This window comes from Aureobasidium melanogenum, assembly GCF_000721775.1.
Source record: "Aureobasidium melanogenum CBS 110374 unplaced genomic scaffold scaffold_42, whole genome shotgun sequence".
NCBI lineage: Eukaryota > Fungi > Ascomycota > Dothideomycetes > Dothideales > Saccotheciaceae > Aureobasidium > Aureobasidium melanogenum.
Window position 1 is genome coordinate 60,549 of NW_024470094.1, and position 21,917 is coordinate 82,465.

Genomic DNA, 21,917 nt, shown 5'->3' on the forward strand with positions numbered 1-21,917 from the left:
GAAGAAGCCAGGCAGTTTGACGGAGAAGACAGACGGTTCATGCATGACACGAGGGACTAGCATTTGCAACATGGTTGGCAACAGACTCATGATCTCACTCAACGCCAAGAATGGCTAGCGGTTTGAGGCTGTGGCTGTTAAACTGTTAATTTCGTGCGACTTATCTTTCTTATCAACGACCACCACCCATCGAACACGGAGTGCTGCTTCAAGAACCATGGCAAGTGCTCCCATTTTGCAACTGCTCAATCATTTTCTCCCTGTCATCTAGCCGTATCGATGCCCAAAGCCATCGCGACAAAAAGACAACGTGCTTCTCAAGCCTGCGATTTCTGTCATGCTCGAGGCTTGAGGTGTCGTCGCAGCGCTCACCAAGATGACGATCAACCAAACGGCAATGGGTTTTGCGTTACATGTACAAGCTACGGTGTTCAATGCACGATGAACAGGCCTGTCAAGAAGCGAGGACGAAGACCGCGAGTCATGGCCTCAGATGAGCACGAGACCGAGAGGCGGCTGTCTCAAAACTCGCATATCATGTCGCTTCAGACCATACATAAGCTTGTCCGTATCTATCGCGACACAATCTATCAATGCTAGTACGTGCTGTCGTATCGCAACATGCACAGAGGCCCTAAGTATTGACTCTGTTATTGAGCTTCCCATTCCTAAACGAGAACGATCTTCTTACACGATGGGAGCATGGCATCCCAGATGCAGACGAGCCATCGTACATGCTTCTGATGGCCCTATGTGCGATCAGCTCGCATGCCGCCGTTTTGAAAGCAGTCTTTGACGAGACACTGCTCGAAGACTTGACAATTCCGGATAGCGAACATTACTTCATGGAGGCAATTTCGAAGATTCCTGCGCAATTTTCTCAGCCTCAAGACCTTGACTATTTACGATCGTTTGGCCTGCTCACAGTGTATTCACTGCAGCGCGGGAACAACGGCGATTTCCATCGCTACCTCGGCATGTATCATGCCATCGTCGCTGAGTATGGTTTCCATGATGAAAATCGCTGGTCCGATGATCTCTCTCTATCTGAAGTCGATGATCGCCGAAGATTGTTCTGGTGTGTATATCGTCTTGAGATACACTCATCGTGCGTCTTTGGTCACTTGGTGCGCCTACCAGAAGCACAAGTGTCAGTCTGTTACCCCCGAATCACTCCTGCGATGGACCCAGAAACCCAAAGTTGGACAGCTGGCTGGGACTATATCACAGATCTCTTTCGTGTCCTTGAATATGCTATTTTCGGTCTGCGTGCGTGTAAGAATCGCAAAGCTATACTAGCTGTCTTCTGCGATCGCCCATCCCCGACTATGCTGCTCGACAGCCTAGCTCAACTCAAGGCAAGCAAGCCCCGTACGTTGACCCGAGTGAATGATTCGGATAGCGACGGTCTCAGCAATCGGTGCAGGTACATGGCTGTACAAATCAGCTGCACCGAAACAACGACCACGATCATGGCCTTGCTCTATTGCCAAGCGCCTGCACGCGACGTCATGGAGGTTGCTGAGAACTTCTTGCAAGAGTTAAGCTCAGCGCCGCTCATCATGTTCAAAATTGCGAGTAATCAAATTGTGCATCAGCTACTTGGAGTCGGTCACATGCTCTCAAACGCATCACGTTACGACAACGGGCAATACAGAGCAGAAGCAAGACGACTCATCGCATTTCTGGGAGATCTGGTCAAGAGTCTGGAGAGTGTGGTTCCTGCAGCCGGAGCTGCTGGACACAAATTGCTTATGCTCGCTGAAGTCACCGCATGAAGACAAGACTTCTATATGGATACAAAATACAAGAGGCCTAGAGCAAGTCTATGGGTACCGTAGTCTTTGTGTGCCAGCCACAGAAAAGTTTCAGAAAGTTCTAACACATCCTTGCTGCCTGATTTGCGACCTCCGAACGAAACGGCTGCTTGATAGCTTGTCTAACCAGAGTCTGATCAAGGAAAATCGTTTGGGTGTTTAGCTATATGCTATCATTCTTGGGAAACAGCCGCAGTCGACATGTACTTCTGATATGCCGGAATGGATCGTCGCCGGAGTTGTTTTCCAAATTTGATCAGGACCAAGAACGAGAATGTACATGCAAGGGAGATGGCTGCAGCGACGATGAAACAGTTTTGTAGGCCTTGGCTCGTCCACCATGGGGTGATGGCATAGCTGAAAGCGAAGCCGATCGTGTTTCGAATGATCATGATGGATACCATGGTCTCCCCAGCGATCTCCTTGAAACAGTCCACATTGTAGCTCACTGCGATGGAACCTCCTGTCACACATCCAAAGGTCAACATCCCGAGACCAAATACCAACCCGATCCAATGAACCTCATGATAGGCACCAACCCCCCATGTAACAAGACCAGCAGCAGAGATGATGCCTGAGACTGACAGGACCCAGAGGCGGTGCTCTGGCTCTTTGATTCCATTGTTACGTCGTGCAAGCGCAAGCGTTATCCAATCAGCGATTTTTCCAGACCATAGACAAGCCAATGCCGCACCAACAATTGGACCCGCGTACACACAGCCGACTTGCGCTGCTGACCATTCGTATGGCTTTCCCGTCAACACAGGGCTTGCTGTGCCATTCAGGACGTTGTACCACGCGAGGTTGATACCATAGAGAAAGCCAGTCCATGCGACCGTAGGAAACTTGTAGATCATGACAAGAGGTCGATACATCATACGCAGCGTATCGCGGTTACTCGGTCGCCCAGGCAATGGTCGAAACAGATTGTATCTGCTCCAGCGCGACTTTGAGCTTTGACAAGTCGGAACCTCAATGCGCTGCTGAACAGTATCATCATGAGAAAGTTGAGGTACCTTTGCTTGTGATTTTGGTTCTGCTGCACAGGTGTTGGTTCTTTCCATCTCGACGCTGATACCTTCCAAAGTGCTACGACGGAAGTAGATCGTCTCCTCCATGAGAAAGAACATGATGATGAAGACGAAACCACAGATGATGGTGCCTAAGTTCATTGTCCATCGCCAACCGTAGGCATCATTGAACCAACCAGCAACAAGCGGCGCAAGAAAATTAGATCCGAATAGGGTAAAGACGTACAGTCCCATATAAGTGCCTCGATTATGGGCGAAGAAGAGATCGAAGACCGTGACCTCGCAGAGCGATTCGATGGGCGATACTACGATGCCAATCAGAACCCGATGAGCAAACCACTCTCCAGCAGACGATGAGTAGGCAGTCCAAACCATGATTGGAATTGTGAGGAACATCGTTATGAGGTAGACGCCGCGACGACCGTATGTAAGCGCGATGGGTTGCCAGAACAAACACGCCCAACCAAAGAACAGAAACATGATACCAGTCCCTTGAACGAGATCGTTGGTGGAGATGCCTGTGTCGGCCGTGATGTTTGCAAGTACCGAGTATTGGAGGGAAGTGGCAATTCCAGTACCGAGGACATATAGAAACGCCATGCCGACAGCGAGAAGTTTGCGGTGATGGGCCCAGTTCAATGGGTCCTCTGGATCTGGGCTCGGCTGTGGTATAAGCACGACGTCCTTGTGAGAAGCGTCATGGCGCGTGGAAGAGGAGGCCCGGCCAACCACATCAACAAGACGCACAGTGCCAGGAACGTGATCAGAATCCGCGTCAATGCGTTCTGCCATCATGATTGCGCAAGGCGGAGCAGAGCAGTAAGTATAGAGAGTCTGGCAATGTGAACAAAGGGAAAGAACCATACTAGTTATAGCAGATCCTGGTGTTCTTCCGGAATTCACAATGGACCTGGATGAATTTTCAGCTGCTCAATGTCAACCCCAGGTTTCAAATAACAGCTGCTAAAAGGATCGATAACCCTGATTCATTCAGCAATTGTTGATTGCCTTTGATTTCTCGTCGCTTACAGCTGTTATATTGCAAGATAAGTTTGTATTTTGCAATTGGGGCTGCTCAATCAATTATGTTGCTCTGGTTGTTTTAAGCAGCTCGATCTGCCCATCTTCCCATGCGGACCATCGCTCCCATCCTCCATCGTGACAACACTTCTGCAGACAAGTATATCACACTGACACACTCTTGCACCGTCTCCCAAGCGACCATGAGATCCTCTACCAAATCAGAGGTAAGCATATCTACGATCAACATACCACAAGCGCTGTTTACCCACACACAAAAAGTCACTCTCCATCGTCGAGGCCACCATCTTGGACCTTGCCAATGCGCTTGCTCAAGGTCATACCAACAGCGTCGAGCTTGCAGCAAAAACATTGCTTCGAATTGCAAAGTACGATCGCCGTACACTCCTCCTGAACGCGATTCCAATCATCAACGGCGACGTTTTCATTGCAGCTCAAGCATCTGATCAGCGTCGAGCATCCGGAACATCTCTGGGACTCCTGGATGGCATTCCGTGCACGATCAAAGACTCTTACAAAATGGCCGGTATGACAGTAGCCGCCGGATCGCCTGCTTTCGAGCATCTCATCACAAACGAAGACGCTTTCACCGTGGCCAAGATTAAAGAGGCTGGCGGAGTCATTCTCGGTCGAACGAACATGCCCCCAATGGCGGCTGGAGGAATGCAGAGAGGCGTCTACGGCCGCGCCGAGTCGCCATATAATGCTGAATACCTCACCGCTGCATTCGCGTCCGGCTCATCCAATGGAAGTGCAACAGCGACAGCTGCAAGCTTCGGTGTATTCGGCATGGGTGAGGAAACTATTTCCTCGGGACGATCGCCTGCCTCGAATAATGGTCTGGTTGCCTACACACCGTCTAGAGGCATCTTGTCAATTCGTGGCAACTGGCCGCTGTTTCCCACCTGCGATGTCGTTGTGCCACACACGCGCACGGTGACAGATATGTTCTCGCTCCTTGACGTGATCGCTGTCAAGGACGACAAGACTACCTGCGACTTCTGGCGTGAGCAGCCATTCATTAAATTACCCAATGTTGACAATGTACGGCCCGCGTCTTATCATCAGCTGTCTGATCCAAATGCGCTTTCAGGCAAGAAGATAGGTGTCCCCAAGATGTACATCGGTGGCACAGATTCAGACCCCAGAGCTCGAGCTGTGTACACACGTCAATCCGTGATCGACCTCTGGAGCAGAGCACGAAAGGCCATTGAGTTCCTAGGTGCTATTGTTGTCGAAGTGGACTTTCCTGTTGTCACCAACTTCGATGCAACGGACGGTCAAGGCGCTGCAGATGAAACATCAGCCCCACCTCATCGCAACGAGGTCGACATGTCACAGCTCATGGCATATGCGTGGGACGACTTCCTCGCTGCAAATGGTGATGCGAACGTGGCAACTTCTCTGGCTCAAGTAGATTCAGCAACTATCTTCCCTCGTCCACCCGGAGCCCTCCTCGATCGCTACGACCAGATGGATCCGCTTGTCCGCCACAAAGATGTCGTTGCCCACATCACTGCTGATCGACCCCGGACGTACGATATGCCGGGCTTGGAACAAGCACTACGCAATTTGGAAGCTCGCCGTAAGACAGACTACGAAGACTGGCTCGCCGAGGAAGGACTTGATGCAGTTGTCTGGCCCTGTAACGCTGATGTCGGCAAAGCAGATGCAGACATGAATGAGGAATCTGCGGCTGAAGCATGGCGCAATGGCGTTTTGTACTCGAACGGCAATTGTGCTATCAGACAGTTAGGCATCCCTACCGTGAGCGTACCCATGGGTGTTATGGCCGACACAAAGATGCCTGTCAACTTGACGTTCGCTGGCAAGGCATATGATGACAATGCACTCTTCACGTATGCGTTCGCGTTCGAGAAAGCTACATGCTTACGCCAGCAGCCCTCAAGAACACCAGCACTGCCGACAGATAACATCATGATTGCGGGCTCAACACACAAGCTTGACCATCTTCCACCCAAGCTGACAGTGGACCAGGTCGAGGCTTCGGAAAAGACTAAATCCAAGATGATTCAATTGTCAGGCACTGTAGACGGCGGCAACCTATCTGCACTGCAAGTGTACGTGGATGGTGATGAAGTTAAGAGTGTTACTATATCGAGTGGTACGTGGAGTGCAGTCGTAAGCATTACAGCGGATGTGAATTGGTCTAAGGTTAGAGAAGAGGAGAAGCGAGTCCCTGATCTGAGCAAAGTGATGGTGATAGTTCTTGCCACAGGACAGAACGGGCGCTCTGCAGCAGAAATGGTCTTCGTGTAAATAGATAGGTCGGTCGTGCACGATTTGGTATGGGCAATCAGAGATCATGTGCTGTGCTGGATGCCTCATGTCCAGGTGATCAAGGAATCTTGAATGTAAGAGTACATATCAACCACGAAAGCTGTAGACTGTTCGAGTTCAGCCTCTTATCCCCACACATCCTCTTGGAACTTCCTCGTCTTCTTCTTTGTCTCGTACCACGTCTTGATCTCCTCATCTGTCCAAGCGTTTCCATCTTTGATAATACTGCTGATAGTGTTATTGACCTCTCTGGCCATCGTCGCTGAACCACAGATGTAAAGGTTGGCATTTGCTTCTGTCAGCATGCCGAACATTCTGTCCTTATCCTCCAGGATGCGGTCCTGTGTATATATCTTCTTGCCTTTGTAGCGGGAGAAAGCGGTTACAATGCAGAGCTGATCTTCGAGCACTGCCTGTAGTTGTGCCAATTCCTCACAGTAGATGTAGTCTTCATCGGGACTCCGGCATCCAAAGTAAAGAAGCATCTTCCCACAAGCCTTGCCTACTTGCTTCATGCGAGCGCGTTCTTGTATGAAGCCTCTGAATGGTGCGATACCAGTTCCGGCCGCAATCATGATGATAGGTTGACTCGAAAGAGCTGGAAGCTTGAACTTGGACTTGCGGATCTGCGCATAGACTTTACGGCCTTCGAGAGTGTTACCAGGGCCCTGGAGAGAGTATGTATTCTTGTCTTGGACATGATGAGCCAGTAAATAGTTCGTCGTCAAACCGGGAATCGTGATCTGGCCTGCTGTCGGATTTTGGACGGCTGCTTGTGTGACGACTGCGGTGATGCTAGGTGTGCGTGGAGAAACGACGGAGGAAGACGAAATCGAGTATGATCTCGGCTTCATCATCGGAAAGGCGTCCAAGAGAAAAGATAAGGGTAAAGATGACCAAGAAGCTGGTTCAGAGCTGGTGGAGACCTCGAGTAATCTGCCAACAGTTATGTGTGTCGTTGCGAGGAAAGCTGAATATCTTGAACGATCTCGTGATATACCGTCCAAGAACAGGCGACACGATTCTGTAGGTGCAAATTGGGCAAGTTTGGCAACCGTCTCGCGAGAGACAGGGGAACATATTTCCAAATAGTATCGCAAAAGTGCTGATAGGGTTGTCGGTGTGGGGATCTTAACCTTCGATCCATTCAGACTTTTGATCAAGATGGGCACATCGGCTTCATGGAGACGCCCGAGCTGCTTGAGAATGCGCTCGACTTCAGCGTTAGGGTTGCTCGGCCAAATGATGAGGTGGTCACCAGTCTTGTAGTTCATCTCGGGAAAGTCAGTGAGGTCCAATTCGGCATGCAAGCAATTCCGATCAGCTGAAGGGCGAAAGAGCTCTCGCATATCTTTGATACGCAAGGGCTTGACGGCTGATGATCCAACCAGGCCTCTGTTATCTACCACAGGCTCTCCTTGATGGAGGTCGATAAGGTCGAGTGATGTGTCTTGCTCCACTAATAGTGAAGGTTCGTACACCACGTCGTACTCTTGATGGCCGAGAGTCCGCGAGAGATAGTCAAAGAATTCTTCCTTCCACGCAATGAAGTCTTCCTCGGTTGCACCTTTGGCATCATCCGCCCTTCCTACTGGCATGAGTCGCTGCGCACCAAGAGCATCAAGTGACTGCGCGATCAAATCAATGACCTTGTTATAGTATTTGTAATTGCTGTTGCCGAGTCCAAAAGCGAAGTAGTGCAGATTTTCAAGAGATACTTCGGCAGCGCGAATCCAATGCAAGAATCCAGCAGTGTTATCGCTAGGGTCACCCTCACCAAAAGTTGACGCGACGAAGACTACCAACTTTTCTTTCTTGATGTGCTGAAGAGTCTCCATATCATAGTCAGACAGATCTGCTACCAGGGCATTCAGCCGGAATCGTGAGTGGCATTCTCGACCCAGACGGTTTGCAAAGCCCTCCGCTGTACCAGACTGCGAGCCCCAAAAAATTACGATTTTATCGTTCTGCGGCCATGTCAGTGATAAACAAGATCGTTCGCTGATGTTAGGATCTCCTTACTGTGTCTTCAAGCTTCTTTGAGATATCCCGAGTCTCTTTGACTCTATCACCGGCTGCTGTATCTGCGATCTGTGGCTTTTCAAACCAAACATGATGGTAGGGGTCGGGTCTATCCCATGCTTTTCCTTTTAGGAGATATGTGCCCCATGCAAAGCTGAAGGCTGCGATTGCAGCATAATCGGCGTAGCCAGAGGGCTTACCAAACACAGAGAGAAGGGGGTCAAGCGAACTTGTCATGATAGTTTCGAAATGATAAGGAAACAGGACGGAGAGTGACTTCAATGAATGGTCAAGGAAAGGTTCTTTCGGACATTAAGTAAGGACCGCCTCACCAATCCTAGGATCGCCATCCATCGGAAAGAAGCCTTTCTCAGAGTGTTGTTTTGTAGGAAAAAACAGGTCCTATCGCCGGGCTTCTGGCACTACACGTGTGGCTTTGCGGTTCAGCTTTCTCTACTGGGTACGTAAGATCTCCGCACAAAGCGCATCGAGCTGTGCAAGCCGCGCAAGCGAGGACTAGGCGGCGGCGGCTTCATGATGCTTTTCTCATCGAATATGGAAAGACGGCCCGCACGGCTTTAGACTTTCGGTATATGTCCAGAACTTACGTATCATGTCACGAGGCACATGTGGACAAGTGTGGGGTGGATAGTGAACTTCTCCGCATCCCCACTCATCGAGTCATGTTAGGGCAACATTTTCCGCAAAACAACACCTCCTGTCACTTCTCCGGCGCGAACATCACGGCTACTCACTCCGCTAGTGCAACTTGGCTCTGTCCAAGGTTCAAGGGTCGTGTTCACAATGGGTAGTTGCCCGATGAACAAGTCTCCGTCATGTCCATCGCTTTGCAGCTTGGGTAGCTGAGTAAGCGGAGTGTATCGTTCATATTCTCAAAACGACTCCTCTCAAATATCTGCACTCAGTCAACATACATCTTCGGTCATCAATCTTCCCAAGTTTTGCTTATCATGTACGCCACGCTACTATCGTTCATTTCTATCATTGGCCTTCTGTCGTACTTCATCGTCAAGCCACTATGGGACTATCTAAGGGATCCAAAAGGACTCCGTAAATACCCGTGTATCAACCCTCTGGCTGGATTCACTAATCTTGGCTTCATGTGGGAAGCCTACATGGGTATCCGGTCTAAGAAACTCTACGAGATGCATAAAACTCATCCAGTCATTCGCATCGGCCCCAATTCTCTCTCCTTTGGAAGTGTGAACGCTATAAAGGACATATATGGACATAATTCAAGATGCACCAAGGACGTCTTCTATGAGGCACTCTCTGGCTCGCACTTTCATCTTGCGGATGTAATCGATAAGAGCGAGCATGCTCGGAAGAGGAAGATGATGTCTAGCGCATATGCCCTCAAGAATCTGGAGGGGTGGGAGTACAAGGTTGCCGATAAAACCGACCGCTTTATCAAAGCCTGCGATGCTCATTGCACTACGCCTCTTCCTGAGGGCTGTGTTCTCCCGGAGTCGCAAGATGTCAAATTTGACTACCGAGCATACAGTAACTTCTTCACTATGGATGCAATCGCAGATATTGGTCTATCAGAACGATTGGGTTTCCTAGATGCCGGTAACGACAAAGTCGTAGGCGAGAAGATGGATGGTACAGTCTACCAAGTGGAATCGTACCGTGCAGGTCTTCACGCTACGGCCAAAGCACAAGCTCTCATTGTCTGGGCTACCGAATGGTATGACTTCAACAGCAAGTACGTTTCGAAGATCTTCCCAAGTTTCCGGAAAATGTGGAAGCTCAACGAAGGCTGGAATGATCTGGTCTATCACAGGGCAACAAAACGCCTGGCTCGTTATCGTGCTGGTGAAAAGCTGGACGACTTCTTCCAGGCACTCATGGAGGACAAGAACGGCAATCCAAACAATCTCGAGTGGGGTGAAGTGATCGCGGAAGTCAGCATCATGCTCAACGCGGGTTCGGATACCACCGCCCTTGCCATGAACAACGTTATGGTCTGGTTGTTGAAGAACCCGGAATGTCTTTCACGCCTGCGTGAGGAAGTCGATGCTGTGCTCGAACCTGAAGAGGTTGTTGCTCCGTATGACAAGGTCAAGCACCTTCCTTACCTTCGGGCCTGTCTAGACGAGTCACTGCGTATCACGCCATCGACAACCTTCGGTCTGCCGAGGCGTACTCCTCCAGAGGGCTCAAAGATCCTCGACGAGTGGGTCGAGGGAAATACAACAGTATCTATCTCGGCATATGTCGCACACCGTGATCCTGTCATTTTCCCCGAGCCAGAAAAATTCAATCCGTCCCGATGGCTGGGAGAAAAGGGCAAGGATCTGCAACCGTACTTCATCAGTTTCAGTGCTGGTTCTCGCGGCTGCATTGGTCGTAACATTAGTTATCTCGAACAGACTGTGCTCCTCGCCAGTGTCGTTCACAGATATGACTTTGCTTTGCTTCATCCCGAGTGGGAGCAGGACAGATGGGAGACCACAAACTTGATGGCAGGTCCATTGCCTTTGAAGGTTTGGAGGAGAGATCTCAGTATGGTTAAGGCTTAGATGCGCAATCGCTCAAAGAACAGATGTATGGGTAAATTCTCTACAAACGGCCCTCTCTACCATGCTTCTTTGCTACATACATGAACAGTCCAGCGATAAGCGCTCGTCTCTTAACCTATTTTTCAAAAATATGTGATGCTCAAAGCAGCGAACCTCAGTCAATGAATGATGGAATTTTGCTCACAGGCATAATACCAAGACTAGGTCATTAAGCACTAGTGGTTGACTCGTGAACCAGAGGATGATATTCATCGCCGTAGCCTTGTTACCAGCTCGGGTACGTTTGCTGAATACGTGCTCCAGGCGGCCAGTATCTTGGCTGCAGGTCCAACCCAGAGAGCTTTCTCTTTCTATCTAAGTTCACCGAGATGGCCTCCGCTGATCCGCTCTTGTCGTTCAAAGGAGGGTCTAAGCTGGAACAAAAGGCGATCGTCCTTCTTCCCCGCAAAGTGATGCGGAAGATGCTGCCTATCGTGTCTGTGGCCCGACGGGCCAACTTGACCTAATCGGAGATAGGATTGATAGTGTCATACGGTAATCGCGGATCTACTCAAGAAGGTGTTCCCTCTTTGTTGATATTGGTTCACTTTTGACCTGACATCGAGCTGATAAGAGACACCAAGCTTGCTTAGCAGTGATAAGACTACCTCCATCTCTATCCCTCGAGTTACCTCTGTCATCGCCGAAACAGAAGAATAGTGCAGAAGCTCAATGTCGCATGTGCTGGTTTCGGCCAAATGGGGTCGAGATACGCTCTGCATTCTCTAGAAAGTACGAAGACACGTACAGGTCTTGGACGGATGCAGATGAGTCAAATCCTGAAGCGTACTCGTCAGCTCGGCTCCTGGAAGTCATGACAATCCATTGTAAGCGGGACATCTATTGGAAGTGGCGGCCACGAGACCCGTGGAAGATGATCGGGACGCCCTTGTTGTTCGCGTGAAAGTCATATCTCCTTCAGTCCCAACCCCATGCTTCTTTGAGATCTTTCTGAGCGGTCGTAGTTGACCATCCATGCTCAGCTTCACAAGTTTCTAAGATTTGAAGGCATGCTTCCTGCTCTTTTATTGCTGTGAATTTGTCACCGGCCATTGTCACTGCCATCGAGGCGGTCACAAGGTTCGGCGGCGTGCTACTGTTGCTTAGCGCGAGCCCACAAAGCATCTTTGTGTGATGCTTGATCCCGTTATCCATCTCTCTCAATGCTGTTGTCCGTCGAGACCCAAGTTTAGGTATCGTGGGATCATACGCTCTCAACAGAATGAGAGTGAGATGATAGTGTTGTATGCCTGTGACAACGGCATCGGAGAAGTATATAACTTCTGGAAATACAGCATTAGGGTCGGTATCGGCAGAACGATAGTACACAGGGGTAAAGCACGGAGGCATGGAGTTCCACCAGTTCCCAGCGTAGCTTAAAAGCTCTTCAAATCGGGCGGTCGATCGTTCATGCTCAAGAAGTCCAAAGCACCATTGTATGGTCTCTGCGCAGTGGAAGACGATCCGATTGGCCCATGTGCCTTCGTCCGCAGCCCCAAATGAGCGATCGACGGTGCAATGCTGTAAGGGGAAAGAAATTGACCGCTGGTTCACGAACGCGACGTATATCTCCTGCCGAAGACCAACCCAGAAGGCAGCAAGTCGCAGGCCGCCAGAAACCGCAGAGATCTCTTGCGCACTTACGAAGGCATGAGCTCCGATCAAGTGGCCTGCGCCGTCCAAGTGAACTTTGCCCGACAGTGGCACATCGATCTCTTCGAGGAACCGCAAGATGACAGTGCTAGCTAGAAGGTTCTCGTCCAATACTGCAGCCTCGTCGCTGAGGATCGGGATGAGATGCTGGATACACTTTTGGTGGTATGTGTCTGCAATATATGGGTCTCCTCCACTGACGCGGCTGAGATGACGGGCGGAGGCGGCGAGGATTGCGTTCATCAAAATTGGGTCGTTCAGAGCCCGCTGGGGCACGATTTTGCGAAAATGGCATGAAGAATCTGTTAGATCAAACGAAATGGCCAGATGACTGACGAAATGACGTAATAGCCCGGCTTCTTGAGGGTCGTTCAGTAGGCCTGCTTCGGTACGGGGATGTGGAATGGATGTGGCAAAGGAATTGGAATACCTGGATATTTCCCCTCCGAGTCGTGTGCTTGCACTTCCGAGGGCTGCAATTCCCACACTGATACTCCCTCTCGATAGGAGAGAGTGTGATGGCGATATGTGATCGCCAAAACCAGGGAAGGAGGATGGAGAATGCAGGCTGCAAGATGGCGGCGTGACATCGCAATGCGACAGAACAACATTAGTCATGCGCCTGGATTCGTGCGACTCAACTTCACATGGCCTGTCAAACATGGAGACCTCGGTGGGAAGGTGTGAAGGACGAGTATTCATGTCCAGGCCACAGTCGCTTTCGTTATCAGTGCCATGTCGATTTGCAAGTCCCTCATCTGCGTCGGCTTGCTCTGAGCTCTGTGCAGTCGAGCCGCTGTCTTGATCCATTGACTGTTGGAGGACCTGATCGGGAGAGTTGATTGCGACATTCTCTTGCGATGGGGATGGTCCCACAGCAGCGATGTCCATATCCGGCTGGGCCATCATATTGGTCGACTTTTCGTTGCTGAATATTTTATCATCGTCGTATGTGCCGTATATCGCTATTGTATCCCGTGTTTCGTCCACGAAGCTCACAGCTCCTCTAGTTGATACCCATGGCTGATTCTCAATGAAAGAGCCTTCTGGCCCTCTGTCCGCTGGAACACTTGATCGCTCAGCAATTTTTCCATCTGAGTGTTGAGATATGTTGTTCGAACGTACGTTGGATTGAAGTTATGACAGAAACGAATGTTCAGAAGCCGAACACACTCCACTCCTGACTGGCTGCACCTTGCACAACTCGGTCGCTTGTCGTCACCTAGAATAGAACAAGTAAGTAAGGACCTTAAAGCGCTGTGTCCCTACCACGGTCCAAGCCGGTAAACAAGTAGACAGTCTACAGCTAACCATCGTCGATTTTCGTCTTTGAGCCTTGTTCGTGAAGAGTTATTCAAGACGTAAGGCTGGAAAGACTACGCGTGCTGGTTCAGGAGATCTCGATTCCACTAGGCCGCTATTCTGAATAGCTACCGGCAGAGCTTTTTACTGCTTCTCGTGTGCCAACCTACATTTTGCGTGACGAATCTTGCAGTTCTAGGAGATGGTCAGCAGGTGTCTTGCTGTTGGCCCAGGCACAACGTTGACTCGCCTGGCAACCAGTTTTCGCTCGGATCGGTGGGGCAGGAGAAGACATGACGAGCCGCCTATGTCATGTCTACCCCAGATTTACACCTGAATAGGAAAACTTGTGAACTTGCAGTAGTCAACAGAAATGATTGATACTGTGAGGAGGGAAGAAGGACGAGGTAAGAGCGAGCGGACGGCAATGATGCCTTTTTGAGAAACCATCGGGCAAGGTCCGGCGCGAGCTTTCTGAGACCCACGTCCGAGCTTTGTCTGTTGATGAGGAAAGCGGGGTCAGTTTGCCCTTTCACGACTGTTCAGGAACAACTTTCCGGTCGTGCCCTAATATAGAGTTTAGTCTCTTGCGGAGGACCAACGGCATGCCCTTACCCAGTCAAGTCGCGAATGTGTGGCATTGGCCGGCGGCTCAACTCAGAACGAAATCCGGGGGTACCCCATGCGGGGTCGCATGCGCGGCAGCTTTGTGACGGCAAGGCCTCCCGATAAGTCAGTGCATGCCGTAAAGCAGTAGACGTTGAGCTATAAGACTGGAATAGTTTCCTTCGTGGTTGTTGTCTCAGTCGAAATCGTGAATCCACACTACTATACTCTGATATCTTCCAAGCCCATTTACATTCAAAAATTATCCTTCTTGACAAACAAAATGGGCATCGTCGGCAAAATTGACGAGAAGACTGGCACTGATCATGTTGAACATGTCAGCTCGCAGCAAAACACGCTCGATGATCTCGACACCATAGAAGAGACCAAAACCGGCAAGTTCGCATGGCTGGTTTCCATCACAGCAGCCATCGGTGGTATGCTTTTCGGATACGATACCGGTATCATCAGGTCAGTGAGAGACACAAGGAGGATTGTCCCGCTCCCCTACTCACGCTTTGATAGCGCCGTCCTAGTGTATATTGGAACATCTCTTGATCACAAAGTCTTGACTTCAGGCGAAAAGGAGCTTATCACATCCATCACATCGGGTGCAGCTTTCTTTGGTGCAATTTTCGCTGGGCTCACGGCCGACAAGTATGGACGCAAGCCAGCTATCTACGTTGGATGCGTTTTATTCATCATCGGAGCAGTCTTACAGGCTGCATCGTTCAGTCTTGCGCAAATGACAGTGGGCCGCCTTGTTGTAGGATTTGGGGTTGGAAGTGCAGCTACGATTGGTACGTCGAGCCCCTTTGCCAGAGACCGAATCATCTGATCTTAGTGCAGTGCCCATGTATATCGCCGAGGTATCACCAGCCAAGTACAGAGGCCGCATGATTGGATTGGACAACATGTCGATCACCGGTGGCCAGCTCATCTCTTATGGTATCGGTGCCGCTTTTGCTAGCACACGCGGAGGTTGGCGATACATGGTGGGTGGCGGTGCGATCCCCGCGATAGTACTTTGTGCCCTTCTGCCGTTCTGTCCAGAGTCACCTCGCCAGCTTATCTATCACGGGAAGGAAGATGAGGCAAAGGATGTGATCCGCAAGATTTACCCCAACGGCAGCGAAGAACAGGTCAACCAGAAATGCGAACATATCAGGATACACATCGAGATCTCAAAGCAGATGACTGCAGGCAAAAGTCAATGGTGGGTCTTCAAGCAACTCTACGTCGTCCCGGCAAACTTCCGCGCTCTGGTCTCAGCATGCGGACTCATGGCCATCTCTCAGCTTGGCGGATTCAACTCATTGATGTACTATTCTTCGACGCTTTTCGCACTGGTTGGATTTTCCAATCCGGTAGCTGTGGGAACCGTCATTGCTGGGACCAACTTCTTCTTTACTTGGGTCAATCTTATGCTTGTCGACCGTGTTGGACGTCGCCGAATCTTACTCCTCACAATGCCTTTCATGGGTCTGTCTTTAATCCTCGCCGCCATCGCTTTCCACTGGATTCCAGTCAATCATGACTTGACCCTCAAGGCTGGTGTCAGTGTTGGGGTTCCAGCTAAGTTGGTTCTCGTTTGCATGGTTATCTATGTTGGCTTTTACTCCTCAGGAATGGGCAACACCGCATGGCTCAGCTCCGAGTTCTTCCCAATGGAGATCCGGGCGATGGGAACTATGATGTTAACCATGACATGCTGGGGCTCAAACGTCATTGTGGCCAGTACGTTCCTTACCCAAATGGAGAATACCACGCCTTCGGGTGCTTTTGGATTTTATGCTGCGATCTGCATTCTGGGCTGCTTCCCATGCGTCTACTTCTGCTACCCGGAGGTTAAGGGGATGACTCTTGAAGATATCAGAGAAATATTCTCTCACGGCTTCGGCGTCAAGAAGGCGCAAGAGCTACAGAAAGCACAAAAGCAAGGATCCAAACATAGAATTGAAGCATGGGTATAACAATATGGAGAGTCTCTTAGGTTTTAGGGTTTTTAAGGGAGATAGGGTTTAGTAAAAACCCCACTAAAACCCTAATTAAGTAATATAGAACTCTTAGTAGGGAAAGTTGGTATATAGCTAAAAGTCAAGATAATTATTATCCTTAAGTACATCAGTAGTAATCCTATACACCTTATCTGTCGCCTGGATTAGTCTTCCGTTCGTTGTTCGGCCTAGCTAAGAACGAAGGCTGGGCTCGGCGCGAGAGCTGAGCATGGCACGAGTCGCCTGCCAGCTGAGCTAAACTGCGGAGCTGAACTTTAAGCCACATCAAAAGACTATGTCGCAACGATCGGTTCTGCTCTCTCTTTAGATCATACTAAACACTTGCTTTGCATTTGTTCGAAGAGTTATTGATTCAGTGATAGAGTATCAAAAGAGCCACAGATCAAGCATAAGCAATGGCCCTCCCAGATTCGCGCTATTTGTCTTATGATCAAACGAGAATATGTGGGGTTAGGATCTCAGGGGCCAACGTTCGGCCGCCATGATGCTTAGACTTTATTGGATGATGGGAACAAAGTTACGAATCTTTTTGACTTGCTCGAAACGTCGTCTATTCTGTCCACGACCACGGTCGACCCCAGATTCCGCTCTTCACATTCGACTAGGCACGCTCTACATGCTCTACTTCTTGCCTAATTTGGCGAGCATCTCTACGCGAGTGTATGAGCCGTTCACACTGCTGATTAGGGGCCAGAACCGTAACCCTGGGAGAGTTTGGTCCACGCCTCGTAAAGCTGACAGGCATTCGGGCATGATCGGACCAGCTGAATCGCGAAACCCAGCTGGCACGAGGCCTTGCTAAGGAGCCTTGGTTGAATTTGTCATGGATTGTACGCTAGTGAGTGCTCTTGAGCCCAAGTACCATCTTGGATGTCTGGATAGAGTTGAGGGTTAACGCGCGTGATGCGCAGTGTGTCTGTGTGTTGCTGTCCAGCATGCTTTAGGCTCCCTTCGGATCTCTTGATCCAGCCATCTGTATATATATATGGCTCACGGGCACTGCACCCGGAGTCATGTTCTTCGAGTTTCTCACCGAGCATTTTTGCACTTGGCCTTGTTCTTCTCCTTTATCAGCCTCTCCTTAAGTCATTTCTACCGCCATGACTCGATCTTTCCTGAAGACAGCAGCAGTCTGTCTGGCTGTTGCGAATCTGTCTAATGCTGCCGCCGTAGACAAGTGCAACGCCGACAATTGCCTCCGAGCAGTCAGAGCATCGTCTCACGCTCCGTTCCCGTCATCTGCTACAGCGGACTGTATTTCCTTCCTGCGAAAAACTGTGACACCATGTGTCGTGTGAGTTCTTCTTTGACCCGCCGTTCTCCAGAATTTCTTTAGGACAGTTCAGTTGACCTGTATTACTCCATTAGGTCTTCTTACATCACGCAGACCGTGACTGTCACAGCAACTCCAGTGACAATCACCCAGACGAACACGGCGCAGCTGACCGTTCCAACAACAGAGGTGGTTTCTGTGACATCCGTGGCCACAAGTCTAGACTTGACCGCCACCTCATTTACCTCTTCTGAGGTCGACGTCACGCAAACTAGCTACACCACCGTCGTCACAAGTATCTTGCCAGCCAAAAGAGATGCAGGATACAAGGCCCCTCTCGATGCTCCAGTCTTCACAAATGCCAAGTTACAAGGTCGTGCTGTTTCCACTACCGCCAACACCTGTGCTGCAACCACAACTTCAGCGTCCAGTGTACCAACATACGCCTCTGCCTGCTCTGGAACCGTTCGCTACTCATCTGCATGCCAGTGCGCCGGTCTCACCGCGGCGACCACTACTCTTACTGCCTCGACGACCATCATCACAGACACGATCACCGTCACCGTGACGCCAACCGCGACAGCCCAGGCCACCCAAACGCAGACCATTTCGGAAACCACAACGTCCACCGACATTATTCCCACGACCATCTCAACCACCGTGACCACTGTCGTCGTCACAGAGCCCTACACGGTGACGACCTCGGTTGTAATTCCCACCACCATCGGCCAAAACTACTGCCGCAGCTACCTGCTTGTCGCCACAGCTGGTCACCAAATCGGCCAATATGTGACAGCGTCAATTCCTTCCCAGGCAATTTCCTACGGAAATCCCGAGCTCACGTCAGACGTCAGCCAGGCCATGTCCTACGTCCTCGGTTCCGACGGCAGGCTGTACGGCAACAACATCTATCAGGTCGAGACGACGTCAAACCCAGCATACAATTACTTGCAACAGATGAACACGGCGTCCTCGGCATATTACGAGGCAAATTATGGATATTCGCCGTTACACTGCAGCGTCGCGATTGCCGGTGTGAATGTCGTCGGCAGCTCGGCTGGCGCTTTGTCTTGCACGCTGCAGGGCTCGGCTATCTTCTTCCAGACGTGCACTAATGTCAATTATCCGAATCTTTTAATTAGCGGGCCTAGTGTTAATTATGCCTATGGTTGTGCAGATCCATTACTTGCAGCAATATTTAATGGCTTTACAAGATGTTAAATATAGGGTCAGGCTACTTATATATGATAAGATATGAATAAGACTCTCTACTACTAATCTAATATGTATTAAGTGCCTAAAGAACTAGTAGAAGAATCTTTACTTAGAGAGGGTAGATCGACCTATTGACGAAATATAGGACTATGTAAAGGGACAGGATAAGCTCTTAGAAGGATAGGATGATATCATAGAAGGATAGGGTGACGGCGACGACGACGACAGTGTGACAATTAGCATCATTCCACTAGATAATTAACATGGAATGGAATATTAGCTAGAAATAGTGGCATGGCATAGCATGAAGCCGAATTCCCACCGATTCCACGTAACATCCACTCTGGAGATGAATAATCCTTATCCAATGTATTCAAGATTTTCGGACATCCAGAACTATGAGACATGACTGGACTTCCAGAAATTGATCGCGCTATGAAGATTACTTGTCGATGGCAATGTACCACAACAAACCGATGTGACAAACATCTTAGTCTGAAGCAAAACATGGTGAACGTGGCTCACAAACCGATAGCTTCGACAAACATCCGCGACCGCCACTAGTATGAACTTGTCGCCGATATATGACGCCAATAAATCAAGCAAAATTGGACAAAGGGGCCCTCTAGAATGGCAACGCTTTTAGACCTCATGGTGTCCCCATATCAATGAAGCAATCGCGCGAAGCTCCCACAAAAAAGCGTCACACTTGATGGTCTGGAAAACGCATATATGAACAATTATATATCTGTATTGATCTGTCAGATCTGAAGCGATACCTCAATTTCCGCTAGCCTGTCCATCGCTGCTTGAACACCCTGCTTCACCTCTTCGTTGACAGGTCCATATGGATGACGTGGCGCCAACATTGCTTCTGCACCCTCGATACCCGCAGCACTGGCGGAATGACGAGCGACTGCATACTTGGTGGAGGCGATGCCGCTTTTGCATGGGCTCTCAGCCAAAGCTGCTTTCTTCTGGAGACTCATAGCATCATCGTACTGTCCCGACTTATAGAGCTGGTAAATTCTCGAAGTGAGCTTTGGGAAAACGTTCGCGAATGCCGCAATGCAACCAGAGGATCCTGCAGCTAGACCTCCGATCAGGAAGTCTGACTGGCCACCAAAGATGGCGAACTCTGAGGAATCGAAGGTTGCGGCGAGCCGAGTGATCTTGCCCACTGAAGCACACGTCAGCTTCACGCCTACAACGTTGGACGTGCCGCTGGTTGCTTTCGACTCCTGAACAATAGCCGTCATCGTTTCAGAGTCGATATCTACACCATTAGTCACACCCGGAAAGTTGTAGATAACAACCGGAAGGGGACATTGTGCGGCAAAAGCGGCGAAAAAGCGCTTGACGACTGCCATGCTGGTCGCTTTGCCGAAGTATGCAGGAGGAAGTACGAGGACATAATCCGCTCCAGCGCCTGCCGCATCGTGCGCCAATTCCAATGATTGCTTGGTAGAATGGGCTCCTACCCCTACCATCAGGGGATAGTCAGGGCCAACGGCTGTGCGAGCAGTTTCGACCAATTGCTTGCGCTCCTCACGGGTAAGCAGAAAAGCTTCGGAGTTGGTGCCCAGGATGACAAGGCCCGCGAGTCCAGTGGTAGAGAGATAGGCAAAGTAGCGGGATTGCGCATCAAGGTCGAGCGAGTCGGTCTCATGGTTGAAGAATGTGATTGCAGGGCACCAAACGCCAGACTTTGGAACACGAGGCTTGGAAATGGTAGGGGATGGCATTTTGTACTGAGGAAGGAGGAACAGATTGTTACGGGAGCAAGAAGTCTAGGTGGAAGTGAGAAGGTCAAGCTATTATTAAGTATCGTATGCTCCGATAGTCTCATATTGAAAATGCCACAAGCAACAGATCGCAGGCTCGAGTAGCACTGCACGCCATACGGATCATCGCCCGCTCGTCAGAGTACCGCTATCAGCTCTGTATGCATGGTCGGAAGCTGATCCGACGACCGCAACCCAGTTTCGGATCCTTGTGAAGGCTTCTCCGACATCTCTCAGGACACGACTTCCGTATTGGGCCAAATTCCGGACAGTCTAGGGTGGTTGTCTAGCGCAAAAACTCGATTTCAGCAGAGGTTGGTAGCCTGTGAAGAAGGCCTGGATGTTGATAGCCTGCAAGTCAAAGCTCAGTTGTACAAGGTCTGACTCGGCACAGAGTGTGTCTTTGATCAGGGATCAACCGCGGACCGGTAATAATCCCGTGGGGACGTATCTACCGCTACTATGATGAGTATTGAGGGCCCGCTGTCCGGCGAGATTTGATGTTTTAGTCGCGCGAAGAAGTGTAAATAGCTTCGACAACACCACAGACCATCAATCAATCTTGCTACTTATTGATATGGCTGTCACAACCGATACATCTTCGAGTACTGGACCAACAACAAAGGCGGAGTCTTGGTTCATTGCCGCCGAATATGTTCCCCCTGACGCAATTTTCGCATTGACAGCACAATACCTCAAAGACCCTACCCCATTGAAAGTGAATCTAGGGCAAGGTACCTACCGTGATCATGATGGCAAACCCTGGGTCCTTCCTTCCGTCCGACAAGCACGAGAACAACTCTTAACAGAAGGCTTGAATCACGAATATCTACCTATACTGGGCTTACATGACTTTCGAGAGAGAGCTGCTGAGACTGTTCTTGGCTCGGTAATATATGCTGAGAGGGAAAACGTAAGCTCCTCTGAATTTGAGAGATACAATGCTTGAATACTGGTTTCTAATGTAATGTCTCGATATAGCTTGCAATCTGTCAAAGTCTTTCTGGTACAGGTGCTTTGCATCTGGTGGGATTGCTGCTCAAGACATGTCGACGACCGCTCCCGAAAGTCTATATCCCAGAGCCAACATGGTCCAACCATCACCAAGTGTTCAAATCGTTAGGCTTCCAGTGCGAGTCATTTCAGTACTATGATCACAAACGAAAGGCACTTGATTTTGATTCGTACTTGTCAGCGCTGGAAAGTGCTGAGGCAGGGTCTATCTTCATCATCCATGCTTGTGCTCACAATCCTACGGGCTGTGACCCC

At 49.9% G+C, this 21,917-nt stretch overlaps 10 protein-coding genes across 10 annotated transcripts; 6 read left to right on the top strand and 4 right to left on the bottom strand.

Moving 5' to 3' along the window:
- Positions 1–279: 279 nt before the first annotated feature.
- Positions 280–1,778, top strand: M437DRAFT_60681 (uncharacterized protein; the record flags this gene model as incomplete). Its single annotated transcript, XM_041023794.1, has 2 exons — positions 280–539; positions 659–1,778. The coding sequence occupies 2 exons, from the start codon at positions 280–282 to the stop codon at positions 1,776–1,778; spliced, it is 1,380 nt and encodes a 459-aa protein (XP_040874940.1).
- Positions 1,779–1,789: 11 nt separating this feature from the next.
- On the bottom strand, positions 1,790–3,640 carry M437DRAFT_79448 (MFS general substrate transporter; the record flags this gene model as incomplete). Its single annotated transcript, XM_041027175.1, has 2 exons — positions 1,790–1,826; positions 2,088–3,640. The coding sequence occupies 2 exons, from the start codon at positions 3,638–3,640 to the stop codon at positions 1,790–1,792; spliced, it is 1,590 nt and encodes a 529-aa protein (XP_040874941.1).
- A 338-nt stretch (positions 3,641–3,978) lies between these two features.
- M437DRAFT_79449 (amidase signature enzyme) lies at positions 3,979–6,169 on the top strand (the record flags this gene model as incomplete). Its single annotated transcript, XM_041027176.1, has 3 exons — positions 3,979–4,006; positions 4,101–6,031; positions 6,065–6,169. The coding sequence occupies 3 exons, from the start codon at positions 3,979–3,981 to the stop codon at positions 6,167–6,169; spliced, it is 2,064 nt and encodes a 687-aa protein (XP_040874942.1).
- Positions 6,170–6,315: 146 nt separating this feature from the next.
- M437DRAFT_60699 (riboflavin synthase domain-like protein) lies at positions 6,316–8,449 on the bottom strand (the record flags this gene model as incomplete). The annotated part of the gene is made up of 2 exons (XM_041023799.1): positions 6,316–8,157; positions 8,213–8,449. The coding sequence occupies 2 exons, from the start codon at positions 8,447–8,449 to the stop codon at positions 6,316–6,318; spliced, it is 2,079 nt and encodes a 692-aa protein (XP_040874943.1).
- Positions 8,450–9,183: 734 nt separating this feature from the next.
- Positions 9,184–10,758, top strand: M437DRAFT_60718 (cytochrome P450; the record flags this gene model as incomplete). Its single annotated transcript, XM_041023800.1, has 1 exon — positions 9,184–10,758. The coding sequence occupies one exon, from the start codon at positions 9,184–9,186 to the stop codon at positions 10,756–10,758; it is 1,575 nt and encodes a 524-aa protein (XP_040874944.1).
- A 957-nt stretch (positions 10,759–11,715) lies between these two features.
- M437DRAFT_60657 (uncharacterized protein) lies at positions 11,716–13,068 on the bottom strand (the record flags this gene model as incomplete). Its single annotated transcript, XM_041023790.1, has 1 exon — positions 11,716–13,068. One exon carries the CDS (start codon positions 13,066–13,068, stop codon positions 11,716–11,718), a length of 1,353 nt encoding a protein of 450 aa, XP_040874945.1.
- A 1,573-nt stretch (positions 13,069–14,641) lies between these two features.
- On the top strand, positions 14,642–16,331 carry M437DRAFT_60649 (general substrate transporter; the record flags this gene model as incomplete). The annotated part of the gene is made up of 3 exons (XM_041023789.1): positions 14,642–14,829; positions 14,884–15,158; positions 15,208–16,331. 3 exons carry the CDS (start codon positions 14,642–14,644, stop codon positions 16,329–16,331), a joined length of 1,587 nt encoding a protein of 528 aa, XP_040874946.1.
- A 1,145-nt stretch (positions 16,332–17,476) lies between these two features.
- M437DRAFT_70445 (uncharacterized protein) lies at positions 17,477–18,870 on the top strand (the record flags this gene model as incomplete). The annotated part of the gene is made up of 2 exons (XM_041025451.1): positions 17,477–17,670; positions 17,745–18,870. The coding sequence occupies 2 exons, from the start codon at positions 17,477–17,479 to the stop codon at positions 18,868–18,870; spliced, it is 1,320 nt and encodes a 439-aa protein (XP_040874947.1).
- A 755-nt stretch (positions 18,871–19,625) lies between these two features.
- Positions 19,626–20,609, bottom strand: M437DRAFT_60679 (dihydrodipicolinate synthetase family protein; the record flags this gene model as incomplete). The annotated part of the gene is made up of 1 exon (XM_041023793.1): positions 19,626–20,609. One exon carries the CDS (start codon positions 20,607–20,609, stop codon positions 19,626–19,628), a length of 984 nt encoding a protein of 327 aa, XP_040874948.1.
- Positions 20,610–21,297: 688 nt separating this feature from the next.
- Positions 21,298–21,917, top strand: M437DRAFT_12113 (PLP-dependent transferase; the record flags this gene model as incomplete). Its single annotated transcript, XM_041018647.1, has 2 exons — positions 21,298–21,561; positions 21,630–21,917. Coding segments are annotated over 2 exons (552 nt in total), but the record flags the coding sequence as incomplete, so codon positions are not given.